Here is a 24672-nt window from a genome sequence, read left to right on the forward strand (position 1 = left end):
GGCAGAGGGATGTGTGAAAAGACCAAGGCAGACATGTCAGAGAACAAATTGAAAATGCCAATTTCACTTTAGCCCCCACCAGCTCAGGAGCACATAGCTCAGCCCTGGACTCTTATTCCATGTGTAAATGAATGGTGTCCACAGAATAACACACAATCACCTCTCTCCATCCGTCTTGGCCTCACGATATCTCCTTCACCCCCGCTGCTGGATAACCTGCCCTCCACCCCTCCCTGCTGCTGGCTGTGTCGGTCCTCCTCCCACCACCTCCTCTTTGATTTCACTTCATCTCTGTGCTTCCAATCCCTCCAGAAGATTTTCTGCCGTTTAGCTCACCTTCCGCTTTGCAATCCGGGGGGTGGGGGGTAATTCAATCATCTCAGCGCTCTATGTTTTAGTAAAGGTTAAAGTCGAGCTATGCACACATCAGCATTACGTAACAGATATCTATTTGAGTGCACCGCTTGTGGGGGTCCTCTTTGGTTGGGCTGTTGAATAAGTTAGGGCGCTAAAATGAGCCCGGTTTAGGAAGAACTAGAAGGTGGGACTTCCCGGATGCACCGAGACGTCTCTGTTTTTTTAAGTTTCCTTTAACCTTCAGGGTCTACTAAATGCAAATCATCCCATCAGAGAAGCAAAGAAAGAATTCATCAGCCACTCGCACATGCTGTGTCCTCTCATTTCCTTATCTTGTCTGTGCACACGTCTCAGGTCTTTCCCCCCTGAAATACTACAAAAAAACCTATTATTACAGATGTCTAGATAAATCCCCGAGTGTTGCAGTGAAGTAGGTAATATCACATCGTGGTGAAGTTGTTTCTGGATGGAATCTGTGAGGGTCCCATAGCCTCGGGTCCGGGCTGTCGCATTGGATTTTATCATCACTCTACTACAAGGGAAGAGTGCTGCTGTCTCTCACCCCAAGGCCACAGAAGATACTGACCACATCGGGGGTGGGGGTGGGGGGTGGGGGGGGGGGGGGGAGTGACGGAGCCCCCTTTGACTGACAGGGCTATTAGTTCACGCCCCAGCCATTTTAGCCACCGGCCCTCACGTTGGCAGCATGGCCCAAACTAGCATACAAAGCAAACAAGTGGGTAATAATGCAAAGAATGAGCATTTTCACGCATGGCCGCTGCAGGAGGGGGTGCAAACTTCAGAGCCGGGCTTGGCTCTGCGAGGATAAGCGACTCTGATAATGAATTCGTTGTGAGGTGTCTCCCAGGAGCCCTTTCTGTCGCCTTTTGGGTAAACGCCTTCACATCACCGCTTTTGGAGCTTGTTGTCTCATTTACAGCGAATCCATAAAACGGATTATGTCGACGACGAGTCAATTACATTTCAACCCTTATGAGTTCAGGATGCAAAAAATAAAATTAGATGAGTATATTATTGTTGAAGATATATTATGCTTTTCATTCATCATCGGAATGGAATGAGTCGTGCGGGGATGAGGTTCCCAATCTTTTAATCAAGTCTGTGCTCTGCCAGGCAGCAGCGGATGCTCCGTGTGTAAAAATCACAATATAGTCTGTCTCTCATCATTCATTTTTATGATCCTCTGGCTGTTTGAGAAGCTCGGCGTCAGATATTACAACCAACTCTGCTCAGCTTTCTGAGGGTTTTTTCCTGTTTTTCATAATTCCTCATACAGATTTTAATTAAACTGTTTGAGAAACTTTGAGTGTAAACTGAGATGTTCTCTTCTATTCTAGTACAATTACGAGGGCGATGACATCAGCGACCTGCCGGTGGATCTGTCTGTGATGTGGAATGGAAAATTTGTCATCGACAACCCACTCAACATTAAAGGTGAGTTATTATTCATTATTAAAGTTTACAGTGCAGCAGCTTAAGCTCTAATATTTTCCTCAAAACCTAAAGAAGAGCTCTAATAAAGGAAATAAAACACGTCACCCCAGAGGAAAAGATTTCATCTGATTTGTCATATATTTTTCACAGTTTGACTCCAGTTAGTCTATCTTTTAGAAATATTTCATATTTTCAATCCCATCAAAAACATGCCGCTTCTTTAAAAAAATGCAAATTATGCACTCATAAAGGTAATATTTCTTGTGCCAATTGCACATTTTATGTAACTGTCACTTTCCTTTGTTACTGGTAACTACAACATTTGGTTTAACCCTGGAGAACCCAACAACAATTTTCTTTTTTCAATTTTGTTTATTTAAATCACAAATTCAAATTCATGCATTTAAATTTTTCTTTGTTTTTAAAAAGGGTCAAATTTCACCCTGTGGGTTCTCCGGGGTTAATATTTTGGGTACAGGGATGTTCGCTTGAAGCCCAAAACACTAAAACAGCTGGGTAAATGTAAATATTGTACATGATTTGACTTTAACAGTCCTTAACTATAAAAACACTGAGGCTATGCTCCAATTCCCTCACTACTTCTAACCCCTAAAAGTCTACAGGGGACGGGACTTTCCAGTGCTCTGGACTTCAACGTCTTTGTTTTTTTAACGTTAAATATAACACCAATTAGCATTTTATGAAAACTATTTATGAATCCAGTGTTCTGATGATAAAAGATTGTATGATTTATATAAAAAAAAACATTAAAATACCTTTTTTCCCCTCTGTTTTCAAACACAATGCATTGTCCTCTATATTCGCTAATCAATGCACACTAGTTTTTTCCCAGAGACTTCTGGGAAATTTCCCGTTTGGAGCCTGTTTAACCTGCGCTAGCGCTGACCCCTGTGTCGTGATTTAGATGTGCGTTCCGACTTATCGCTCTACTGTGTGTCAGAGACGATGAGGCCGTGTGTGTTGGATGTCGTCTCTGCTACAACAGTCTTTGGAGTTTATTGAGGCTGGTCCTTCACAGTGGGGTGGGGGGCTGTAACATACACCCCTGCAGTGAGGTCACCAAACCAGCGAGCACTGGGGGTTTATGTTGTGTGCTGCTGGTTTGAGTGAGGATCTGGGGTTGGCGTTTAGTCCTTCCACATTAGAAAATGAAAGGTGGATTGTTAAGAAGTGATTATAGCAATTTGTCAGTAATGGAAGTCACTTTGTGTATTGATCACTTCATTTAGGCTAAATGTTTGCTGCAAGCTGCTGCCGTCTCATGTTTCATATATTTTTCGAGCTGCCGGCTGTGACTGATGTCATATGGATGTGTTGGTAACATATGCGCCGCACAGCCCAATGCAGACTCGCAATATCAGCATCACCGCGTCAGTGTCTGAGCGCGGCGTGTTATCTCAAATGTGAAGATCCTGAAGTGCATCCAGGGGTGACTTACAAAGTCGCCCACCAACCCTCGCAGTTTCTCAATGATCATAATCATCTGATGGAATGTGAGCAATGTTCACTCGACGTAAATACTGATAAGTTCATGTAATTAGAGGAAAATCGTTTAGCTGCCAGTAATTGGTAGAGAGTTTCTTTGGAGCCGCTCCATGACCAATGGGATTTGTGGATGAAGTAGCAGAGAAGAGAAAAGCTTAGCTGAACTATTCCTGGGGCCTTTGAGAAACAGAGACTCAGCTGCAATTTGGAAGCCCTGCAGAGATTTTAGGTGAATATGGCAAATTTAAATCAACTTTGATTAAAAAAAAAAGTGTTCACGATGCTCTTAGCTAAAACAAAGGTCTGTCCTGTGATCACAGCAAACCACAAAGGCCCTCATTCTTTCAATTCTGCTCTTCTTCTCCACAGCTCACCTGTACAAGTGCGACGCATTAAGAAAAAGCTGTGGGATGTGCTTGAAGGCCAACCCCAGGTTTGAGTGTGGTTGGTGCGCAGCAGAGAAGAAGTGCTCACTGAGACAGGAGTGTACCCCCCCAGAAACTACCTGGATGCATGCTACCACTGGAAACACTCGTTGTATACACCCCAAAATCACAAAGGTAAGCCTTTTTTTTTAAGCAGAACATTTCCTATTAAAAAACTGTGTCAAAAGTTTTCGTTAAACCAGCCTTTGATAATATTTTACCTAGTTAAAAAACAATAAGAACTAGCAGCATAGCACTTTACAGAATGAGCAACGTCTAGATTGTTTCTGAAACCCGCATTCATTTTTGTGTTGTGTATCTCCGGGCACTTTATCACAGTTGTTTTGCCCAGCAAAACAAAAAAACGAAAGAAAGAAAACTGATGCCAAGTGGGACTCAGACCTTAAGAATTCCTGCTCTTCTTACCAAGCAGCAGGTGCTGCTGTTGACCCCTCCCTCATCCCAAAGCACAGAGCACTTCCTCTACAGCCTCCCTTCTTATCTGCATTTGGTTTTAGAAGGTTAAAGTCCCATCAGTTGTCTCTAGCAATGCAACAATAAACTTTCCCTATGGTTCAGTTGAAACCTTGAGTTTTGGGTCACATTTTTTTCTTTTTCTTTTGGTTTGATGTAAGATTTGTGGATTACAAAACAACAGCAAAACACAAAAAAATCAGATTTTGCAAAAAACTTAGCTGAAAAGCAACAATGAAGAAAACTTATATCAAGCCTGGTGTAATGTAATGAAACAATAAATCCTTCTCAAATTTAGCTCAACACGGGTTTCACCCTTTCAACATAAGTATACTGGAATGCAGAAGAGATGCAAGAATTCACTGAACCCGCGATTCGGTTCAACAGTGTAACATACAGTTTGGTTTTTGGTAGACAAGTGTGGCAGCTAGGTGTGTGAAATTTGTTCCCCGCATTTGACCGTCCCCTGGGGGAGCGATGAGCTGCAGACACAAGTGCACTGAGGAACCATTTGGTGGTCCAACCCCCCAATTCAACCCCTTAGTGCCAATGTCAACCAGGGTTCAGTTTTAAGTCTCTGGCCTTACTCAACTGGGGATTTGAACCCACAACCTACCAGTCTCAGGCTGGACACTCTTCCACTAGGTCACCGAGTTGGTAGAAGCAGCAACTCATCATCGTTTGCATTTTTTTGTGGTTTAAATATGACGGCTCCTCCAAAGTGGTTTGCCCTTTTGCTGCATGAGCACTGCCATGAGGGCAGAAGTTGTGGTTGTTTTTTTGGTCAGGGGCATTTGAGTACAAGTTCTCACCACGCCAACGAGTCAAACCAGACACAGATGGACCGAGCAGAGGAGGCCGTTCACTCACACCAAGACAGAGACGAGATAACCCAAGACGCCGGCACACACTGATCCACACACCTGAAGAGGCGAAGTGGTGCTCGTCTGGCGTGTGAAGGAAAAAGGAGCAGAAAATGGAGCTTGTTCTGCTCCACCGCGGCCGCCTGCTGTGCGCTCGTGCGGCAGATGACCGGCTGGGTGAGCGAAGGTTTCTAAACACCACGGTGGAACCATCTGTTGCCTCCAGAAACCACGGCGGTGGTCTTCCTCTGACTTTGACCCAAGTGTCTGTACCGCAGCTTACCGCTGGGACTGACATGGATGGACAGCAGTGTGGGACCAAAGCACACGTCTTCCAGGCCCTTCATCGTCACCATCATCCTCAGCTCCAGCTGTCCCATTTTTCTTTAAACCCAAATGTTTGATGGATTCTCTGTACATCTGGAGCCCTCCTTGTTTGGGGGTTTGAATCCTTCACGGAGATGCTGGAGAACGTGGCACATAAATGAATCTGTAGGCTGATGCTCCTTCCTTCTCGCTGCTGCGATCGGTTTTTGAAACGAGCATGCAGTCAATTTGGTTGCATTTGGGAAAGAGTTTTGGTGGAGGCACGGGGGGGGTTAATCCTGCCTTTGGGGTAAGATGTTGGTGGCAGACGGAACAGAGGAGGAGAGCTTCAAAGCCAGCAGGAGAGGAAAGGTGTGGCGGTTTAAGAATGCCGGAGAGGAGACAAAGGAAACCAGAGAAGTGGAAGTATGTTATCACCAAGCTCTGCCGCACCTTTTCCCTCCACCTTTGACATTTACAGTGTGACATTTAATGCCAAAAGAACATCTGCAGATGACAAAGACCATCTCTTCCTTTTCGTCTGCCATTTGATTCTTTGTCCAAAAGAGCTTCACATCCACTGCACAAAATGAATCTCATTTCCCTTCCTAATTCTTGGTTTGTCAAACCCCTATAACCCTTTTTTTCCCCCGGTGATTTTTGTTGGATTTATTCCTGCCGCTCCGTTTATTCGTGCGCCTGTGTGGCCTTCAGCTTATGGATCAGCCCCCTACTTTGATCAGATGGGGAGAATATGCACATCCCAGAAGGATCTCACACACACACAGCACTTTAAATACTGTTCAACCTTCACACAGCTGACCGCAGCCATGAGTGCGGCCTGTGTTGAGCCACTTTTCCGTGGTTTCCGGGTGTGCTGTAGGCGCTCTGATGGCGCTCTGCTGTGTACAGTTGGGTGTAGTTGCACTAACTGCTCTGGCTCCTGAGTGCTGCTCTCCAAACACAGCAGTTAATGTTCTACTTGCACAACTGTTCTAGAATGAGGCTCTTAGGCGGCTGAAGTGCTTTCTTTTACTGTTGTGCTTTGCTGCTCGATCCTTCTGTGTGCGTGAGCGCACACATGAGCTAAACACACCCTGATAAGCTCTTTTTGGGATGCGTGCAGACAGAAAAACATACTTTGGGTTATGCCTTAGTCACAGCTGCTCTTTACAGGTGCATATGGTTGAAAAATTGGTACGCAGGAGGCAACAAGCCTTCAAGACTCAATTCGATCATCTTCTGATCCATTTTCAAAGTGTTCCCAGTGGTGTCTGCAGAAATAATGCCCCATGCCAGCTCTAAGTTGTGGGTGGGATCATTGGCGCAGAGTAAGCCCACCCCCACTTCGCATCATCCATCTGTTTACATCTGTATGGAGACTCCACCATCCAACGGAGGGCTGTACACATGATACGTGTGCCCCACCTTTGGTTCAGCATGACTGTTAGAAATGATGAATAAGACAGTGTAGTTTGAGCGGACGACATACGTGTGTCTTACAGGCACTTGTGTATCATGCGCACACCCCGTGCATCACATGCACTCCCCGTGCGTGCTGCGGTCAGTAAGAAGCCAGTACTCGCACCTTACTAACGACAAGAGTAAGAGTAAGGTCGACTGCATCACCCGAATGTCAATTAGTGCATGTAAGATCCAATATCCCTACAAATACTTCGTGATAGACTTACCACACACAGGAAAATGGTACGTTCCATTTGAACGACATCCCTTAAGGTGGCCGTACGAGCCTCAGAGGAACTGAAAGACACACCTGGACTTCCCTAACGATGCAGCCGCTCCTCTTCACGATCCTCCACGGACCCAGACAAAACAAAAACCTGCAGCCGTCTCCAGTTCTCACCCAGACACCATGGCCTCCGTGTCACTGTACCGCACACGGATGCTGCTGGACCCTCGTCATCCATCATCTCCCGCCTGAACTCTCCTATGGGGCAGGGAAAGCTTTTCAGCCAGCCCTCAGAAACCAATTAAGAGAGTGACGGTTATGCCAGTGTGGGGGTGGGAATGGAGGCCACTTTCTACTCTTGAATGCAACACACTTTTTCATTTATTTATCATCTATTGTAGTGAGGAGATTGGAATAGGAAATAAATTACACATTTGGGAAACAAAATAAAACATTTTTTCTTTAAAACGCCCAACAATTTGCTTCATTCTGTCATATAAACGTATTTATTCCAGTTCTGCCATAATGTTCTGTGAATCTTTATTCCTTTTCTTTCTTTGATTAACCCATTCCTCTTCCCTGCCCTCGAATGCTCCTGCGCTTGTGTTCGGCTCTCCTTCTGACTCCCTCGTTCTGTCAACACTGACAAAGATGCCTCTCTGTTTAAAGCCTTTTATCGACCAGACCTCTTTGATTTGCTGATTGTGTTCTTGCGCTGAACAAAAAGCCTCATTGTTGGGAGTCTGGGAGACAAAGAATGAGCCAGCGGTGGTGTAAACACTTGCAATTCTTTCTCACAGCGGAAAGCTTGCGATGAAATGTCAGCCGCTTACAGTTTTTTATGATCTTACCATTGAACAATGCTCTCTGAGATGAGCCGCAGGAATAAGTGGCCCCGAACAGATTTGGACTCCTGACACGGATTTGTTTTTCTCGTGTCGGGAAGAAAACGCTCGTATTTTTCTGAAACTTTACTCAAATAACAATTATTTTGCAGCTGGAGCTTCGTTTCTCCTACAGCAGTTTGTAACTTTGCTATTATTGATAGCCTTTCATATATAGTGGTAACACTTCAGAGCCCCACTTTCATATCTCCTGCCCCCCCCCCCCAACCCGTCCTCCAATAACTAGCAGATGCTATCTGTGCATCGCTGCTTAGCCAGACACAAAAGGCCTGACACAAAGCCCTTAACAAAGCAAGACAAGGCGGCCACAAAGAGGGAAAAAGGCCAGTTGAGCGCGTTTGGAGCGTTATGACGGCCAGCGAAGAATAGAGCGGCTGTTGAGGCTTTCATCAAAAAGGCCTTTTTCTCTGTGTTGTTGTTGTTGATGTAACAACTCGTGTGTGCCCCTGTTCGATAAGCCGCTGCTTACGGAGAACGAGGCCTTGATTACCATATCTGAAGATTTTGACTGGTGCTTGTTCTTCTGTTCTTTTCAGCTACAGTGCATACACTCAGGGGGGTGGGGGGACAGAAAGAGAGACTCAAAAAGAGTCTGTGGAGGAGGGAAAACAGAAAACAAAGGATGCTCATCAGTTACTGAAGGATGGGGGGGGGGGGGGGGGGGGGTGTTATTATATCACTGTGGCATTTCAGCCATGGCCTTGGTGACTCTGAATGCTTCACACGCCTCCTTCCTGTTATTGGAGACTTGAAACACCTGAGGCTTTTGCTAATCTGCCACCTTTCCTGTAATGAAGGTGGACTGAGGAACGAGGAACATAACCTGAGAGGAGTAATCCTCGTTAATCTGAGCAGAAACACCAGGATTTACAGACTCTGCAGCTCATAGTTCAACTCCCTGCTCTGTTTTCACATTGGTGCTATTGTCAGATGGCTCAGTTGAGCTTTGAAGGAACTTCAAGAAAGATTTTAATTGAAGACATTAAAAAACCCGCAGATGAAAAATGTTCTTGTACCATTTTTCTCATGAAGGACATATTTTACGAAAACCAAGATTTAAATTGCATTTCTGAGTATTTCTTTGTACAAATTGTTGAAAATCAGGAGCAGATTAAAAAAAATGCTGAATGAAAAAGATTGTAGTTGTCACCTAAAACTACATTCAGTGGGCCACAAGCTCCCTGCTCCGCTCCATTCTGATGCGTCCCCATGTAGACGACTGGATCCTCGCCTTCAGCTCAGGGGGGAATTTCTGATAAACTCCTGCCGCTTTGCAGAAACTATGTCCTAAAAAACGACGCAGGTATTTTGATTTTGGCTGAAAACAATATTATTATAATGATTTAAAAAACCACTGGGAATGAATGCGTTGAAAATAGATCGGAAGATAATCAGAGTTAGACTGTAACGACATGAAATGTTCTGCACTCAGTTTAAGAGTTAAGATTTAGCTTTGATTAAAAGACTGAAAAAGTCAATGTTCTTCTAATCTTATTGCAACATCTGCTTTAAAAAAACAACAAAAAACTGCAAAACTGAGTAAACCTGGTCTTGTAATGATAGAGTAGAAGGAAGCTGATAAAAAGTTTAGTCATCTACAACAAAACTCTTAATTTTGAAGGAAAAAAACTTACTGAAATTTCTTTAAACCTGCTTTAAAAAAAATCCCTAAAAGTTTTCACATGACTGTAAAAGCTTTATTTAGCAGACTGGAACAGGGTTCCCCCTGTTTTAGATGAGATCCAGACACACAAAGGGATGCTTTTCTTTGAGCATGTATGACAGTCACGTTATAGGAACAAGCATGAAATGTTGTTAAGTAAATATAAAAGGAATACATCTCTAAACGCACGATTGAAGACAAACGTTCTTTCATAAAGATGAGCGTCTTTAAAATGTTCTCTATGGATAAGTCCTTGTTTAATGAGCAGCAGCTGAAAAGATGCTGAAAGCGAACCAGGGTGACTGCTGGCATTTGTCTGTGTTGCTGTTGTTGTTTTTGTTTATTCCCAGCTGCAGACTTAAAAGAACTATAGATTATCTCAATCTATAGTGGTTAAAATAATATAATTGAATATAAATTCTGGCATTAAGTGGCTAAAAGAAAGTATGATTATTTTTGTTCCTGATGTAAAATTGGGAACCATGGAAAATCTCAGCAGATGATCGATGTTAAAGATTCCAGTGACATTTTAGTTTACATTTTTAGAGCTTTACACGTTCTACATCAGAGGTGGGCACTGAGGGCCGCATTCCTGCATGTTTTCCAGCATACCATGCTCTGGCATGTTCTGATTGGCTGGACACACCTGAACCAGGTAATCAGCCATGAGTATGGCAAGGATGTCTGGAAATCATGCAGACACACAGGCCCTCGAGGCCTGGAATTGCCCACCCCTGTTCTACATGGTCCCACCGGACTTCAAGCCTTAGCTGGATGTACCTGTACAGGTGCTGCAGGTTTTGGGTTGTCTGGGTTCATACAGAGAAGCTGCCGTATCTTAAGGGGAGCGCAGGTGTGTCGTGAGGCTCGAACGGCGGCCTTAAGGGACGTCATGATGGTGGAACCTACCATTGTCGTGTGTGGTATTTTTTTTACTGATATTGGAATTAACATGTACTTATGACCTACGGGTGATGATGTCATGCGATGCCACACTTAGTTGTTAGTAAGGTGCTAGTACTGGCTCCTCACTGACCGTGCACGAATGCTTCACCAACAGGGTGTGTACCTGTCGCCCGCAGCACGTCCGTAGAAAATAATATGCATGAACATTCTTTCCTGTACGCGTTTACTGATCGGCCTACGATCTTTCACATTTCTTTCTGGCCCCCAGCACGTCCCAGTGCATCTCCCCCTGTGAGGGTAGTTGAGAGTAAGGCTTAAGGTCGTCAGGCCAGGGTTTTTTGGTTTGTACCCCAAAATGCTTTAAAACCTGAGAGGATTGATCGTTCCAAGTACTGGCTAACCAACTGCATTGAAGTAGTAGTGGGTTTTTGTGTTGTGGAGCTTTTTCTTTTTTATGTTTATTTCATCTTTAGTTATGTTGCATTTCAGATATCGTGTTTTTATGTTTCTAGGATCTTTCTTGTGATGTATTTTGTTAACTTATTTATGAAAATCTTTTTGTATTCATTCTTTTACAATACTTTCTTTATTCTCTCTTAAATTGTAAAAGAAAACAAAAACTAACACTGCTTTGTTTCAGCGCTCAGCTACTAGACAGGGCAACAAAACAAAATCCAGCTAGGAGTTGGTTTCTAGCTGCATAAAAATGTCCCTTCCTCCCATCTGGTTGTTTCATTCTTCAACGGCAAACATCTAAAATCAGGAGTAAAAATAGAATTCTCCTTTGTTCATTTTATCCTTCCTATGTCTTACAAACACCCCCTTTTCTAACCCTCCCCCCCCACTGTGCTGCAACAAATGACCCCCAATACTCCAGCATGTTCTAATCCAATTAGCTCAGCCCTAATTATGGTTGTGGTGACTGATTATCATTGTCTGCATATGGGACGGCAGAAGATGATTAGCTGCAATGCTAGCCTTGGGTAGCCATTAGCACCTCTGTGCACCTTTTGTGCTGTAATTGTTCAGATAAATGTCTACAAGGTTAAATGAGAAGACGAGGCGGGGGGGCACAAAGGGTGGGTCCAGGTTAAGTGTGTGCGTTGGCAGATTGTGAGTCTTTGACTGAGTGAAGGCGGAGCTAATGGGTTTGAGGTCATTTTTATGTTGCTTGATGGGAAAAGTTCCTGCATTTCACAGGGACTCAGGTCGTCACGGTGATCTGCAGGATGCAGAAAATAACAACAACACAAAAACCATAACATTTTTTCCATTTTTTTATTCCAGCTGACTCCAGACTTGGGACCCAGGCAGGGGGGCACCATGCTGACCATCCTCGGGGAGAATCTGGGCCTGCAATTCAAAGACATCCAGAACGGAGTCCGCATCGGGAAAGTGATCTGCATTCCTCAGGAGGAGGAGTACATCAGCGCTGAGAGGTACGAAGGTTTTCCCATCACCTCGGAGGCCTCATTGCATTGAAAGTCTCTTCCATCCTGCTGTCTTTTTCCAATATTGATGTGACTCTGAGTGTTGAGCACCACGCTCTCCGCTGGACCTCTGTTTCATAAAGCCTGCAAAGGTTAAACGCTGTTTCCCCCCCTCAAACAGAGGCAGCTCCTCAAACAGCTTGAGGCTGTTTGAGGAGCTGCCTCCCTTTGAACATGTGCATTCCACGTAAAGCCAACAGCATCTCACCCGGATCAGAAGAAAGGGTCAGCTTGTGCTGAGGAGTCTCACACACTCGATGGAGTCGGTTTGTCCTGTTCCGATGCCCACTTTTAATTCGATTTAATCTCCTTTGAGGCTTCCTCTAAAAATAGTTTCACAGATTAGTGGTTGTCATGTGAACGCTCCGCCTGATTAAGTTGTGTTTACGACTTTCTGGGAAGTCTAAATCACAGTGGATGCTGTGGGTGACGGTCAACTCTCATTTGAAAACTGCCGGCGTCGAGCTCGCCTGACCTTCAGGTTTTTAGTCACGTTGTTGACGCCGAGGAAACTCGTCATGGATTTCTACATAGATGTCAAATGTGGTTAATGGACATATTTTGTTTTGTTTTTTCATATTGCAAAATAACAGATAACTAGATAACTAAAGGTGCCTTTGGGTTATAAAGCATCAATTTAGTGGCATTTGACCCCTCCTGCTTCCTTGTTGCCATGGTTTCTGCAGGAGGAGGGCGTGGCAGGCGGTTAGGTTGACATATTAATTAAAAGTGATGTTGGCCATACGCCGCCATTAGTTGACTGGTTGCACTCATCATTCCCGTGACCCAGAGAGCTGCAGCAACAAAGCAGACATGACCGATGGCACGGGTCAAAGGTCAGCTGAATGAGGGGGGAAGGACTACGCCGCCCCTTTCCGTCATATCTCTTCCTCTACAGTGGACCTAGGCTGAATTTTTTCACGTCATTCACCTCAGTTATTAGACTTTTACAGCATTTCGCTTTAGGAAAAGTAAATGATCGCCCGTATCTAAGAAAGCAGAATATGTATTACTCTGTCAGGATTTCCTGTGGCACAGTTTGATATTTGTTTAATTTTTACTGCCTTACATTCCACCTCAATTACTTGAATGAGTTGCAGCACAATTTATAATGCTGTCAAGTTTGCAAATGTACTTTGGGTCTTTACAACGGCATGGTGGCAGCTCGCCGTAGCCACCTGTCATGCGTACGGTAATGCTGCCAGTGGAGCCGCCTTTCTGACTTAAGGCCGTCCAGCATTGTACTCGCAGCCCTCGTCACAGCGGGACACCTGGAAAAATATAAAAAGGTGGAGTTAAAAACAATAGAAACGCGCAGCGCTCCGGCGTGGAGCACCTCCGTGGTGCAGCGCTGCGGTTGCCATGGCCACCTGCAGGGAGGATGGAAGCAGGAAGAGTTAATAACTTATCTCAGGGAGGAGATGTGGAGGGAAATGAGCACGTTCAATTAATCAGCCGCTCCCACTTTTCTCACTTTCTGTCCTCTTTCTGTTCTTCCTCCCTCTGTCCTCTGCACCCTCGCCCTTTTTCTCCGTCTCATTCGTTTTCTCTGGCTAATTAACAGTCAAGCGTGTCTCCAGTGGGTGAAACATGAAGTAAAGATGTGTGTGCGTCCTCCCTGTGGGCTGCACCCCCACTCCTACCTTCACTCAATAATTGCTCCAGTGGATTTTCAATTGTCCAGCCAGAACTCGAGGCCCGATGCCGGCCCGGTTCTGCACAGTGATTGAATATGAGAACTGGACCGAGTGAGTGGAACATCACCCATACAAAATGGTTTTACCCCAGCTCCAACCAAATTAAGTCAGTTTTCAGTTGCTATTTTATCACAATGCAAGTCAATCTGAGTCAATATTTCTATGGCAGCCACTCTGGCCAATGGAGAGTGAGCTTGTTGGAAGTCCACACTTCTACCACTTGAAAGCGGGCTACATGGAATCTGTCAAACATTTGGAATATTGAACGTGGGGGGCCAGCCGGCTCCACCTATTTCTACTGAGGCATCTTATTGGTCAGTTTATAATTTGAACCACAGCAAACTTATCAAGTACATGCCAAAGGTGCCACATCAAGAATGGTTATTCTGTCAAATAGAATGACTGAGGACCAGCTGTCGATGTCTCTATAGGAGTCAGTGGGGATTTCGGCTTCTTGGAGCCACCTGGGACTTCCTGTTTAGAACGCCAAGGAGTCATTTACAGTCAATGGTTTCTGCAGCACCCACTAAAGGAACATCAAAGGAACTTCTTCTGAAGAATAACCGGAAGAATAAAAAGCATAAACCCACAGCAACAAGCAAACATTGGTCAGAACCAGGATTATTCGAAGGATGAGGAAAAACAAGCCTGGTTCTGTTCTGAAAGTGAGAAAAAGTTGTTTCAGGATCCAGAATACAAAACCAGAACCAACCGATGAGTTTACTTAGTGCTGTGTTGAACTGTTTGGTTTAAATGTAACATGTCAGCTCCTAACACTCAGAGGAAATGGATCCAGCAAACGCTTTCCCTGAACCTCTTCCCTTTCCTGTTTTTCAGGATCGTCTGTCAGCTGAACGATGCAACAGGTTACCGGGTGCAGCACGCTCAGGTGGAGGTGTGCGTGAGGGACTGCCTCCATCCCGACTACAAAACCGTGTCAGCCAAGCCCTTTACCTTTGTGGTGAGCATGGAAAACCAGAGATTCTTTTAAAATCACCATTTCATGATACTTTCTGACGGCCGTCCCGCTCACGGCGAGTCGTTCTTGACCTTCCTGTCCTCTGCCTGCTCTTCGTTAGACTCCGTTTTTCACCCATGTCCACCCCAACGTCGGGCCTCAGTCCGGAGGAACTCGGATCACCATCGAAGGCAGCGATCTGAACGCGGGTAGCAACGTCACTGTGAATATCGGACTGTACCCGTGCCGCTTTGAGAAGTAAGTGAGCGTAATTCTGTTGGTTTCAAAGCTTTTCTTCTCCTCACACACCCGAATGTTTGGTCTTTGAGTCATTAAAGTTTCACCTAAATAAAAGCAATCAGAGACTTTAAACTATACTGCAACTATGAGAAAAGGAACTGTGCTTATAAAACACATGTGAGTTGACAAAATACTGTGGAGTTCTGTAAATGAGTTAAGCCAACCATTCTGCAGTGTGAGCACTTTAAACGGATGAAAACATCTGAGATAACAAGCTTTCACTTGTGTTTTTCATTTTGTTGCATTACAGATTACTCTTACACTTTATCCACTTTTCTCAGAACATTTCCACACTTTTCTCTGTGGTTTAAACTCCCAAATTTCAAACCTTAAAAAAAAAGAAAGAGTCCGATATTAGAGAATGAAATCAAAGATCTGATCTCGATTGGAAAATATATGTAAACGTGGCAAACTGAACGCATTCTGTACAGGGGGTAAGGCATGGAGGAGATTGATTGACTAGGTCTACAGCCAATCAGTAAGCAAAACATAGCCCACTGTAAAAAAAAAATTAAAAAGCACTATAAGAAATCAGCAAAACAGCCAGGTGAACCACGATTAAGCGGAGGAGCAGTCCTTCCGACTGCTCATGAGGCTCAGATCTTTTGTCGCTGCAGAGTCAGGATGATTATACAGTCAGAGCCTTGTTAAAGAAATCACCTGCTCTCTGTCCCTGATTTACAGCAGCTCTGAAAAATGCAGTCACTAAGTACTGTAATTCACACAGCCTAATGTGGTTTCTCCCAGAGAAAGCTGATATCATTGCTCAGTTATGCTAAAGTGCACGGCCCACAGTTTGTTAGAGACAAGGCTATAATTTCCAAAAAGATTGATACGCTGAAGTCATACTGGTAGAGAACGCCTTTCCTGCTTTAAACCCATTTTCTAAAAAAAAAAAAAAAAAAAAAGTGAAATCTTTTCTTTCTTCCTACTCCGTTTTAGAATGTATTATAAAAATAATATCCTGTCAGATATGAATCGGATTTCTTCAGCCAAGAACCCAGAACTCCATTGTTCCTTTGTGTCCCTTTTTGGCAAACTTACAGCAGACCGCTCTCTGAACTAAATCCACTTATGTATGGAGGCTGGCAGATGCCAGACTAGGGACAAACTTTTTTTTTTTTATTAAAACGGGCAAATATTTTCCAAAAGAAATGCAGTTAGTGACTATCGGAAGCTAAACGGTCCCTTATTACAGTTGTTTCTGTTAGTAAAATTAATGAGCACATTTCCTCTATTATCTTAGTGCCTTTTTTTTCTCTGCGGCAACAAGCGACAGGTCAAACTAATGAGCTGGGACCCATCAACTTTTTTTTTTAATATCACATCAAAGGAAAAAGTAGAATCCAATTTAAAGTGCTGCAGCACATCCCCAGAAAGGTGCACATAATAGTTTTGGCCTTTCATTCACTGAGCAGCAATAACCTTTATGGCCAAAGTAATGAACTGCTCGAGTCCATCTCTTTAATGTGTCTTTGTATTCAGGGGGGCCTCTGCTTTAATCAAAGCCTATTTACCTCCAGTCACTCATCCTCTTATCTCCCCGTGCAACCCCTCTTTTTGCCTTCCTCTGTATCCTCTCTTCTCTTTCTTTGTGTGGCTCCAACCTTGTCAAAAAATACGTACGTGGCACCACAGGCTCTCCCGACCTCAGCGGCGTAGTGGAACTGTTTCCATGGAAACGCATTCCAATGGAATGTTGATTTCTTTCTTTGAATTCGCCTTTTTATACTTTTCATCCCTGGTTTGGTCCCCTCTCCGGCTGCAGCCTCGCCATCAATCACTGTGAGGTGCCAGGATGGAGACGCACAAACAGGCTTTCACTTCTCATTTGCGTTACGTGAGCGTCCAACCGCAGAGGTGCAGGTTCTTCGCCGTGTGTCCAAACAAAGCTGGAGGGCACAGACATTTCCTCCACTCACTTTAAATAGGAGGACGCATATGAACGCGAGAGGTGGAGGCAGCAGATCTTCTGACAGCAGCACAAAGTCTCGCTGCAGGTCATAGACGCTGTTGCATCACACAGAGGGACGACCAGCAGCTTCAAATCTTTGCCCGGGTAGCTGGGTAGACTGAAAGCTGCATGTGGATGGGCAGCAGTGTGTTGCTGACCGTGAGGGTGGAGCAGCACCTTCCCAGGCTTTCACCCGCTCATTTCCTTCTGTCTTCCCAGGCGGAACAGCAAGGAGATTGTCTGCGTGACTTCAGCTGCGAAGGCCACAGGCGCCATGCCGGTCATGGTGGACATCAACTCTGCTGAGCTGAGGAACCCGGAGGTCAAGTTCAACTACACCAGCGATCCCACCATCCTCAAAATCGACCCTGACTGGAGCATCGCCAGGTATGATCGCCCCTCATTCCCAGTTGTCTTTTAATGATCCACATCGCTTTCTAGGACACAGAAGGAGTTTATTAGGAATTCACCTGTGTGGTCAGGACCATTGGCACAGAGCAACCCCGCCTCCCCTTCCCCTCCCCTACCTATTGCTCAGAGCAGGGAGCTTGTGGCTCGCCCAGTGTATTTTCAATGTCCGCAATGATCTCTTTGTTTTTTTTAAACCACATTTTTTTCATCTGCTCCTGATTTACAACAATTTAAATAGAGAAATATTCAGAAATTAATTGCCTCCATCATATAAAAAAATGCCACTAGAACATGTAAAAAAATATATTTTTTTATGAGAGTTGGTCTTTAAGTACACATAACTTTTTTCTAGAGCTTTCTCTTGACTTTCTGTTTTCATGTTTCAAAGGAAAAGCGAAAAGTCAGAGTTTCCTGGTCCCATTTTTGTTGACTTTTCCCTCTTGGCTCCACAATAGTCACTAAATCTCTTTGTAATATATCCGAATATCTCATGATTATTTAATTCTGTCTGATTTACACTGGTACTCCGTTTGATCTGCTATTCTGCTTGATGTGCTGTACATCTGCAGAGCAGATACAAATGCATCAATACATTATTGATCCTTGGAGGTGTTTATTCCACCAGTTAATGCCTTTTTATGAAGCAGCTTAACTTAAGTATGAGCTCAATGATTTATTATTCTGACAGCATATATTCCCTGTTTGGCTCTTGGAGGAAAGTGAAGTTCTCCTCCTTTTTGTTGACTCTAATCTTTCTTTCAAAGATGCGCTTTTTATTCTGTTTATCTTTACGTTTCCAAAGTAAATCTTTGGGAGCGGCGGTAAAAGGAGGCTCCTGGAGCGCTGATGAGCTGCAGCACAGATGCGACTGTAAATATTGCCACTCAAACAAGACTACATAGCCACAGGAAGGTTTCCTATGCAAACCCAAGCTGCGTGGGGAAGGAGGAGAAGAAAAAAAAAAAGCTGGGAGCTTCCAAATGCTAATGGGCTCACTAGCATGACCTAGAAAATCCCCCCATCCTCGGCTCTGAAAAACACGCCAGCATGTACACACAAGAGTGCGCACGCCCTCCACTCTCTCATTGACTTAAAATAGTGGATTGTTTTTGAAATTTCCTTCCTGCTTTCTTTTTAGTCAAAGCCTAAAAAAGTTCAAACATTTTGAGCCTATTCCCGCTTCTTCTCCAAACCCTTCTACAGTTTTGCTTTCAATGTGTATATAAACCACACGTCGGTATAGGAAATGTCACATTTTTTTGACTCGGTGAGCTTTTTTTTCCACTTGACACATTGTTCAGGCGGTGCAACAGTCCTCCTCTGCATCCAGGCGGGGGGTGGAGGTGAAAATAGGAGCGGCGTTTAAAAACTCTGCAGGGAGACAAACTCTCTCATCATGAGAAATAGGTGTGAAAGGAAGAGCAGGCTCGTTTGGAGCAGAATGAATGAAAAGCTTCGGGTTTGGAGAGGGGGAACGCAGAATGACAGCACACGTTCCAGCCTTCAGGGGAATAACCTCAGAGCTCGGCAAAGGCTGGATGTTTTACTCTCAGTTCCCTGTGAAGGAGGAGCGTGGCTCTCCCGACCCGTCAGGCTGCCTCCTCTCAGACCCTGTTAAGGTCAGATCACAGAGCAGCTGATTTGGGCTCTTCTGCTGGGAGAAATGTTTGCAGGACATTGACCCACAGGTTTACATGTACAGATTTAGCTAAAAGAAAATAGTATTTTTCCTATTTATTGTTGGCTTTTTCCCTAAAAAGATACAGGTGAACAAAAACCGTCTGTTTCTTTTTTTCACTTTTACAAATCTTCACTGTTTGCCCAACACTGCAAATCCTGAATCCTAAGAAAGTTTCGAGAAAAAAAATGTTCTTATTTTCTGTCTTGCAAGAAAAATAATCTTATCACGAAAGTCGTTCAATAGCAAAACATTCACCTAATAAAACAGATTTAAATTTTTTGTCAAAATAAGAATTATTGACAAATTTTCTTACCCCATTGGCAAATTTTTTTCTTTGGCTTATTTAAAGAAAATTAAAAAGAACTTTTGACTTCACATGGACCTTAAAGTCCATGGATTAGTTGAAATTCTGTGGGGCTGATTGTCCTGAACGCATCTTTATGGGTACACCTGCTTTAAACTTCTGATTTCATTGAATCCAGTTTACAGAGTGAAAATAAACTCCTCAGAATGTGGTCAAATTTACCAAATTAAAAGTAACGTTTTGTACCATTTTGAGGTCACATTAATTCCGGGGAATAAATTCACCGTTTTTTTCTAATCTCTTCAAGTGTGTCTCTAAAAAGTAGGACCATTTTATTAGTGATCAAAAATGTACAGAGCTTTATGTAATAATTGTGTTTACCTTCAACCTAAGCAAAGAAAAAAAGTCTACCAGCAGTTTTTAAAATGATCAAGGCTCCTTTTACATCACTAATAACAAAGTAAAAGCAGGTCTAATGGCTCTAAAGGCTAATATTTTTACAGGCTTCTGGTTGGACATTTTGTTTAAATCCAAAAACATCATTTTTAAGCTCTCGGGACATTGCAGTCTTTCTAGATTATGACATTACTAAAAATAGTGAGGACCTTTAAAGTAACTTTTGGGTTAAATATAACCTGTTTCAAATAGCAGGGTTGCTTCATGCCCACAACTCAGAGGTGAATTTCTAACAAACTCCTGCCGCTCTGCAGAAACTATATCCTAGGAAAGGACCCAGGTTTTTAGATTTTGGCCAAAAACGTCCATTGAAACTTGCCTATGCAACCTTCCCCCTAGTGGTTGCTTAAAATATTGCATCTTTTTGGGTTTTTAAAAGCCTCTTCCCTCCGTAAGCTGTTTGAAGCAGCGAGTAGAGTTCCAGTACTTTCCAAAAGTGGAAAGTTAACTGGTGGAGCTGCTGTCAGAAGGACTCGCGTCGGATAAAGTTCAACCTTTTGGTCCAGCAGAGGCTGTCGAGTCCCAGCTGTCAGCGTCTGATACACCAGAATAGGTCGCAGGTGTAAAGGTCGCATTATGTCTGATCGCTGACAACAGTTATGTGTGTGTCGGATGCAGGAATGAAAAGCAAAAGCGCGCCGTGGTTTGTGGAGAGGCATGCTGCTGGGAGGCTTTCAAAGATCATGCAGCATTTTCTACTGCTCCTGTCTCTTGCAGCTTTAAACAGGCTTTTAGTATTTATGTGAGGATTGTTGCATTACTGCCCTTAACGGAAAACGCCGAGCATTAACAGTGAATTGGAAACTGAAGGGTCCTCTCACCTCTGACAGGTTTATTGAATTCCATCTCTGCTGATGGGCAGCAGGCACCTGAAACACAAACTGTGACGAGGTTTGTTATGTTTGCTCATTTTTCTTTTTTTTTTCAGTGGAGGAACAACTCTGACCGTCACCGGAACCGACTTTGCAACCATCAAAGAGCCTAGAATGCGGGCCAAGTACGGAGCAGCACTGTCCGTTAACGTGAGTGTTGATAAAAGCTGGGAAGGAGGGACCCGTGGCGCCCGACAAAAGCCTCCTGCGTCGTTTGTGCCACGGCGGGATTTCTCCCGTTTTCTATAAATCCACAGAAATACAGATGAACACACACCTGGGCTGCGGAAACCCACCCCTGACCTGTCGGTTAACCTGCCACGGCCCCATTCTCTGTTTGTTTTTGATGTTGAATTTCCTTTTTAGTAGTTTAACCTTTGAAATGTCAGCTAGCAATAAAGCAGCTCTCGCCAATCCCTCGCTCTTCACCCGGCACCACGGGGCTCGGCTAACCTTTCTCCCTTCTTCCAAGCTGAAAGTAAAGATATTCCACTTTTTTCTTTTGTCCCGCCAGGTTGAATGCAGAGATGTGTATCTACCCTCCTATAATAAAACGCTCCGACTCCATGTGACACGTACACACTCTGCACTTCATATGAGAGTCTCTAAACGGCCTCTTCTGCCATCCCACGTGATCGTTAACAGCTGACCGCTCCGGTTTCACTCTTCGTTATTACGGTCTAATTTGTTCTCGTGTTGAACCCCACTGGGTATTTCAAGATTCCATCAGCTCTGATTGCAGCACTGATGTTATTAAGCCGCCTTCTCCTCATTATGTCGTTTACAGAGACATTTAATCACTCGCACCACAAAATCCTGTTCACATCAGTTCCTTTTTGCATTTTTGCAAACATCAACAGAAAAAAAAGTCGCTCATTTGGTCTCCACCTCTTCTGGTGTCTCCCCGTCTCAGAACTGCACCGTTCTCAACAACACCGTCATGGTGTGTCTGGTGCCCTCTGTGGCCGGGTCCGACCAGCTCCTCCCGGACGCCGTCATCAGCCCCGACGAGATCGGATTTGTCATGGATGACGTGCACTCCGTGCTGGTGGTGAACGAGACCTTCAGCTACCACCCGGACCCTGTGCTGGAACCCCTGAGCCCCACGGGGAAGCTGGTGCTGAAGCCAACCTCACCGCTCATCCTCAAGGTAACACAGTTTATTTTCCTCTTTCCTCTTAGTTTCCACTTCTTCCTCTTTTTCTCTTTTCTTTAAGTCTGATCATCTTTTGATTTATTCTAAAAGTTCGTTAGAAATTCTCCTCTGAGTTGTGGGCAGGACCATTGGCAAACCAACCCCAGTCCCCTTTCCCGTCACTCATATCTGAGCTATCTCTTTACTCTCTCTCCCGCTAGCTTCCAGCCCCAACCCAACATTAGCGGTGCAGCAAAAATGGGGACATATCCCAGCTATCCAGTCATAAAGTTTGGATCCAGATTCCAGCTCAGAAAACAAAGACGTACACAATGGGGAGATGTGGCACTCCAGGCGTATTTTCAAGCAGCAATTTTCTCATCTACAATTGACAATTTCAATAAAGAAATATCCAGAAATGCACTTTTTTAGCTTAATTTTCTTTCTTTATGTCTGCCGTCATCATAGAAATGCTTCAAGAACATGTTAAAAACACCAAAAACAGCATTTTTCCTTTTGTGCTATATTTTTCCCAATTTCCCTCCCTATCTGCTGCTCCTTATTATACCGAAAAAGTAAAAGGTAGCTGTTTGTGATCTTCATAAAAGCCGGCGTCTTTTTCCTGAATCTGTGGCAGAATTATATAAGATTTGTAACCATTGTTTAGCTTTGTTCAAAAGCTGCCAGCCATTTTATAATATAGCAGCCACTTTTTTATGTCGTTTAGCCTGAGAAGAAGTTGACAGCTAATGGAAGTGTTGTTTCCGCTCGGCTTTTATTTTATGCCCAGCATGCTCTCCGATGTGTCTGAATCCTAAAAGGTATTCACCTGCTCTCTCCTGTGGGGTTTGGTGACATCTGAAAGAAGAAGAAGAAGAAGAAGAAGAAGTTGTTTTGTTTTTTTAAGTCTTCTCTTGAAAAACAGCTACAAAGAAAATAATGTTTATAAAGTGAGCCCCGTGTGATGCTTTGCCACACGCTCAAACTTGTGACCCAGAATCTCCAAAGCGGCGCCTTAATGTTTGTGTTTACTCCAGGCCGCCATTTCACCTCTCCTTCATAATCAAAGCCGTTCGACAGGGAGGAAGAAAACTATCATCCTGTTTGCCTCAAAAACTCTAAAAAGGCAACTTTTATCCTTAAATGTAAATTTAATTTAACTGTATTTGATTTAAACTCTATTTGTATAGCACTTTTGCTGCCACAAAGCATCTCAAAGTGTTTCCCAAAAAAAAAAGATACTAGACAGATTAAAAAAAAAATGGTACTTAAAATAGCCAACATAGTAAAAATAATAATAAAAATAAAGTGGATGAAGCCCTCACATCCTCAGGCCCGCGGTTCCTCAGGCGTGGCCCCGGTGCTGAAATGAGGCCTCGCCGTGGGTTTTAGTTCAGACCTGCGAACCAAATAAACTAAGATTAAATCTGATTAAAAAATGAGGGGCCACTTCCATTTAAACTTTAGTAACCTAATAAGCAAACCTTAAAATCGATATTTCATATTTCTAAATCTAGAAACATGAAACGATAATGAAGCGTTCTGATTGCTCTTTCAGGAACATGCAACAAAGAAATAGCCTTCTACTCCATAGCATCTGGCTATATCCCAGTTCACCTTTTGTGCTCTCACTGTTTTGCAGATTTTCTGCATCCTGATTGGCTGTAGATCTAGTCAATCACCTCCCTACCATGTCTCCTGTACAGAATACCTTCAGTTTTCATATTTAAATAAATGTTAGATTTTTTTTCCATAATCCTGGACTTAACTTTCTATGAAGATTTGAACTCTGAAAGTTTAATAAACAAGAGAGAAAAGTGTGAAAATGTTGGTCTGAGAAAAGTGTAAAAAGAAGGTTTTTACTGTCTTAAAACATGTGTAATCCTACATTGCAAATTGTATGTATTGAGGTCATTGTTAGATCTTAACCCCCCGCGATAAACAAGGGAACGCTGTATATTTTGACACATTTCTGAGCTGTTTTTCTGTCTTGTTGACCTCTTGGTTAAATATTTTTGTGTCGCTAAATGTTATCAACAAATCAAAACAATTCATTACTCTCAAGGAAAAACTGTGTTTCCATTGAATTGGTTAGCTGGTGTGACAGATGTTAAGCCATGGTATCGTAGAGAGGTTGTTGCCGTGGTTACCTGCACACAGATGCCAAAAACTAAAGGTGTTTTTTCAGATACAATCTAGCCAAAAAAACGTCATAACTGAATCGAAAGTATTTTTTAGTGCAGCTGTTTTGTTTGTGTCTGCCTGTTTGTAAGTTACCAAATGGAGCTGCTTGTGTTTTTTTTCCAGGGTCGAAACCTTATTCCTGTGGTCACAGGGAACTACAAGCTGAACTACACGGTGCTGATCGGGGACACGCCCTGTGTGCTCACCCTGTCTGAGAGCCAGCTGCTGTGCGAGTGGCCTAATCTGACGGGAGAACACAAAGTCACAGTAAGCCAAACTTTCCTCCCGTTGTTGCTACTAAAAAGAGAGGCTTCACTAAGTACCTGCAGTGTTTTCACGACCAGAACGCGCACTTAAAAGTCGTAAATTTTCTCCAAAATGTACGGAGCGCCCTACGGTGCAGTGCGCCTACTGTGTTGTTGCGTGACTTCGGTAAAGAGGACGTAGGAGGATGTGTGCGTGCGCATTATGCAGAACAACATCGTTTTGGCGACCCTGAAAATGCCGCCTGCAAAGAGACACATTTATGAAGCACAGTTTAAGATGCAACATGAGAATCGAGCAGCTGCGAGAGAATTCAAGATCAATGAATCCATGGTTCGCAAGTGGAGGAAGCTGGAAAACGAACTCCGACAAGACAAGAATAAGCGTTTAAAGTAAAACAGCGCCGGGCAAGTTAC

The 24672-nt window shown here is 43.7% G+C and overlaps 1 protein-coding gene across 4 annotated transcripts in view; it reads left to right on the forward strand.

The window, feature by feature from the left end:
• Positions 1 to 24672, forward strand: part of LOC101175150 (plexin-A1) — a 186880-nt gene that overhangs the window by 141664 nt on the left and 20544 nt on the right. For all 4 annotated transcript variants that reach the window (XM_011475605.4, XM_011475607.4, XM_011475606.4 and 1 more), the window contains exons 11-19: positions 1716 to 1812; positions 3688 to 3878; positions 11838 to 11989; positions 14575 to 14698; positions 14817 to 14953; positions 17169 to 17336; positions 20730 to 20823; positions 21587 to 21823; positions 24116 to 24259. In XM_011475605.4, the coding sequence (XP_011473907.1) occupies positions 1716 to 1812; positions 3688 to 3878; positions 11838 to 11989; positions 14575 to 14698; positions 14817 to 14953; positions 17169 to 17336; positions 20730 to 20823; positions 21587 to 21823; positions 24116 to 24259 (1344 nt within the window). The remainder of the gene's footprint in view (positions 1 to 1715; positions 1813 to 3687; positions 3879 to 11837; positions 11990 to 14574; positions 14699 to 14816; positions 14954 to 17168; positions 17337 to 20729; positions 20824 to 21586; positions 21824 to 24115; positions 24260 to 24672) is intronic.

This window comes from Oryzias latipes, chromosome 5 (assembly GCF_053564925.1).
Source record: "Oryzias latipes strain Hd-rR chromosome 5, Olatipes_Hd-rR_3.1".
Lineage (NCBI taxonomy): Eukaryota > Metazoa > Chordata > Actinopteri > Beloniformes > Adrianichthyidae > Oryzias > Oryzias latipes.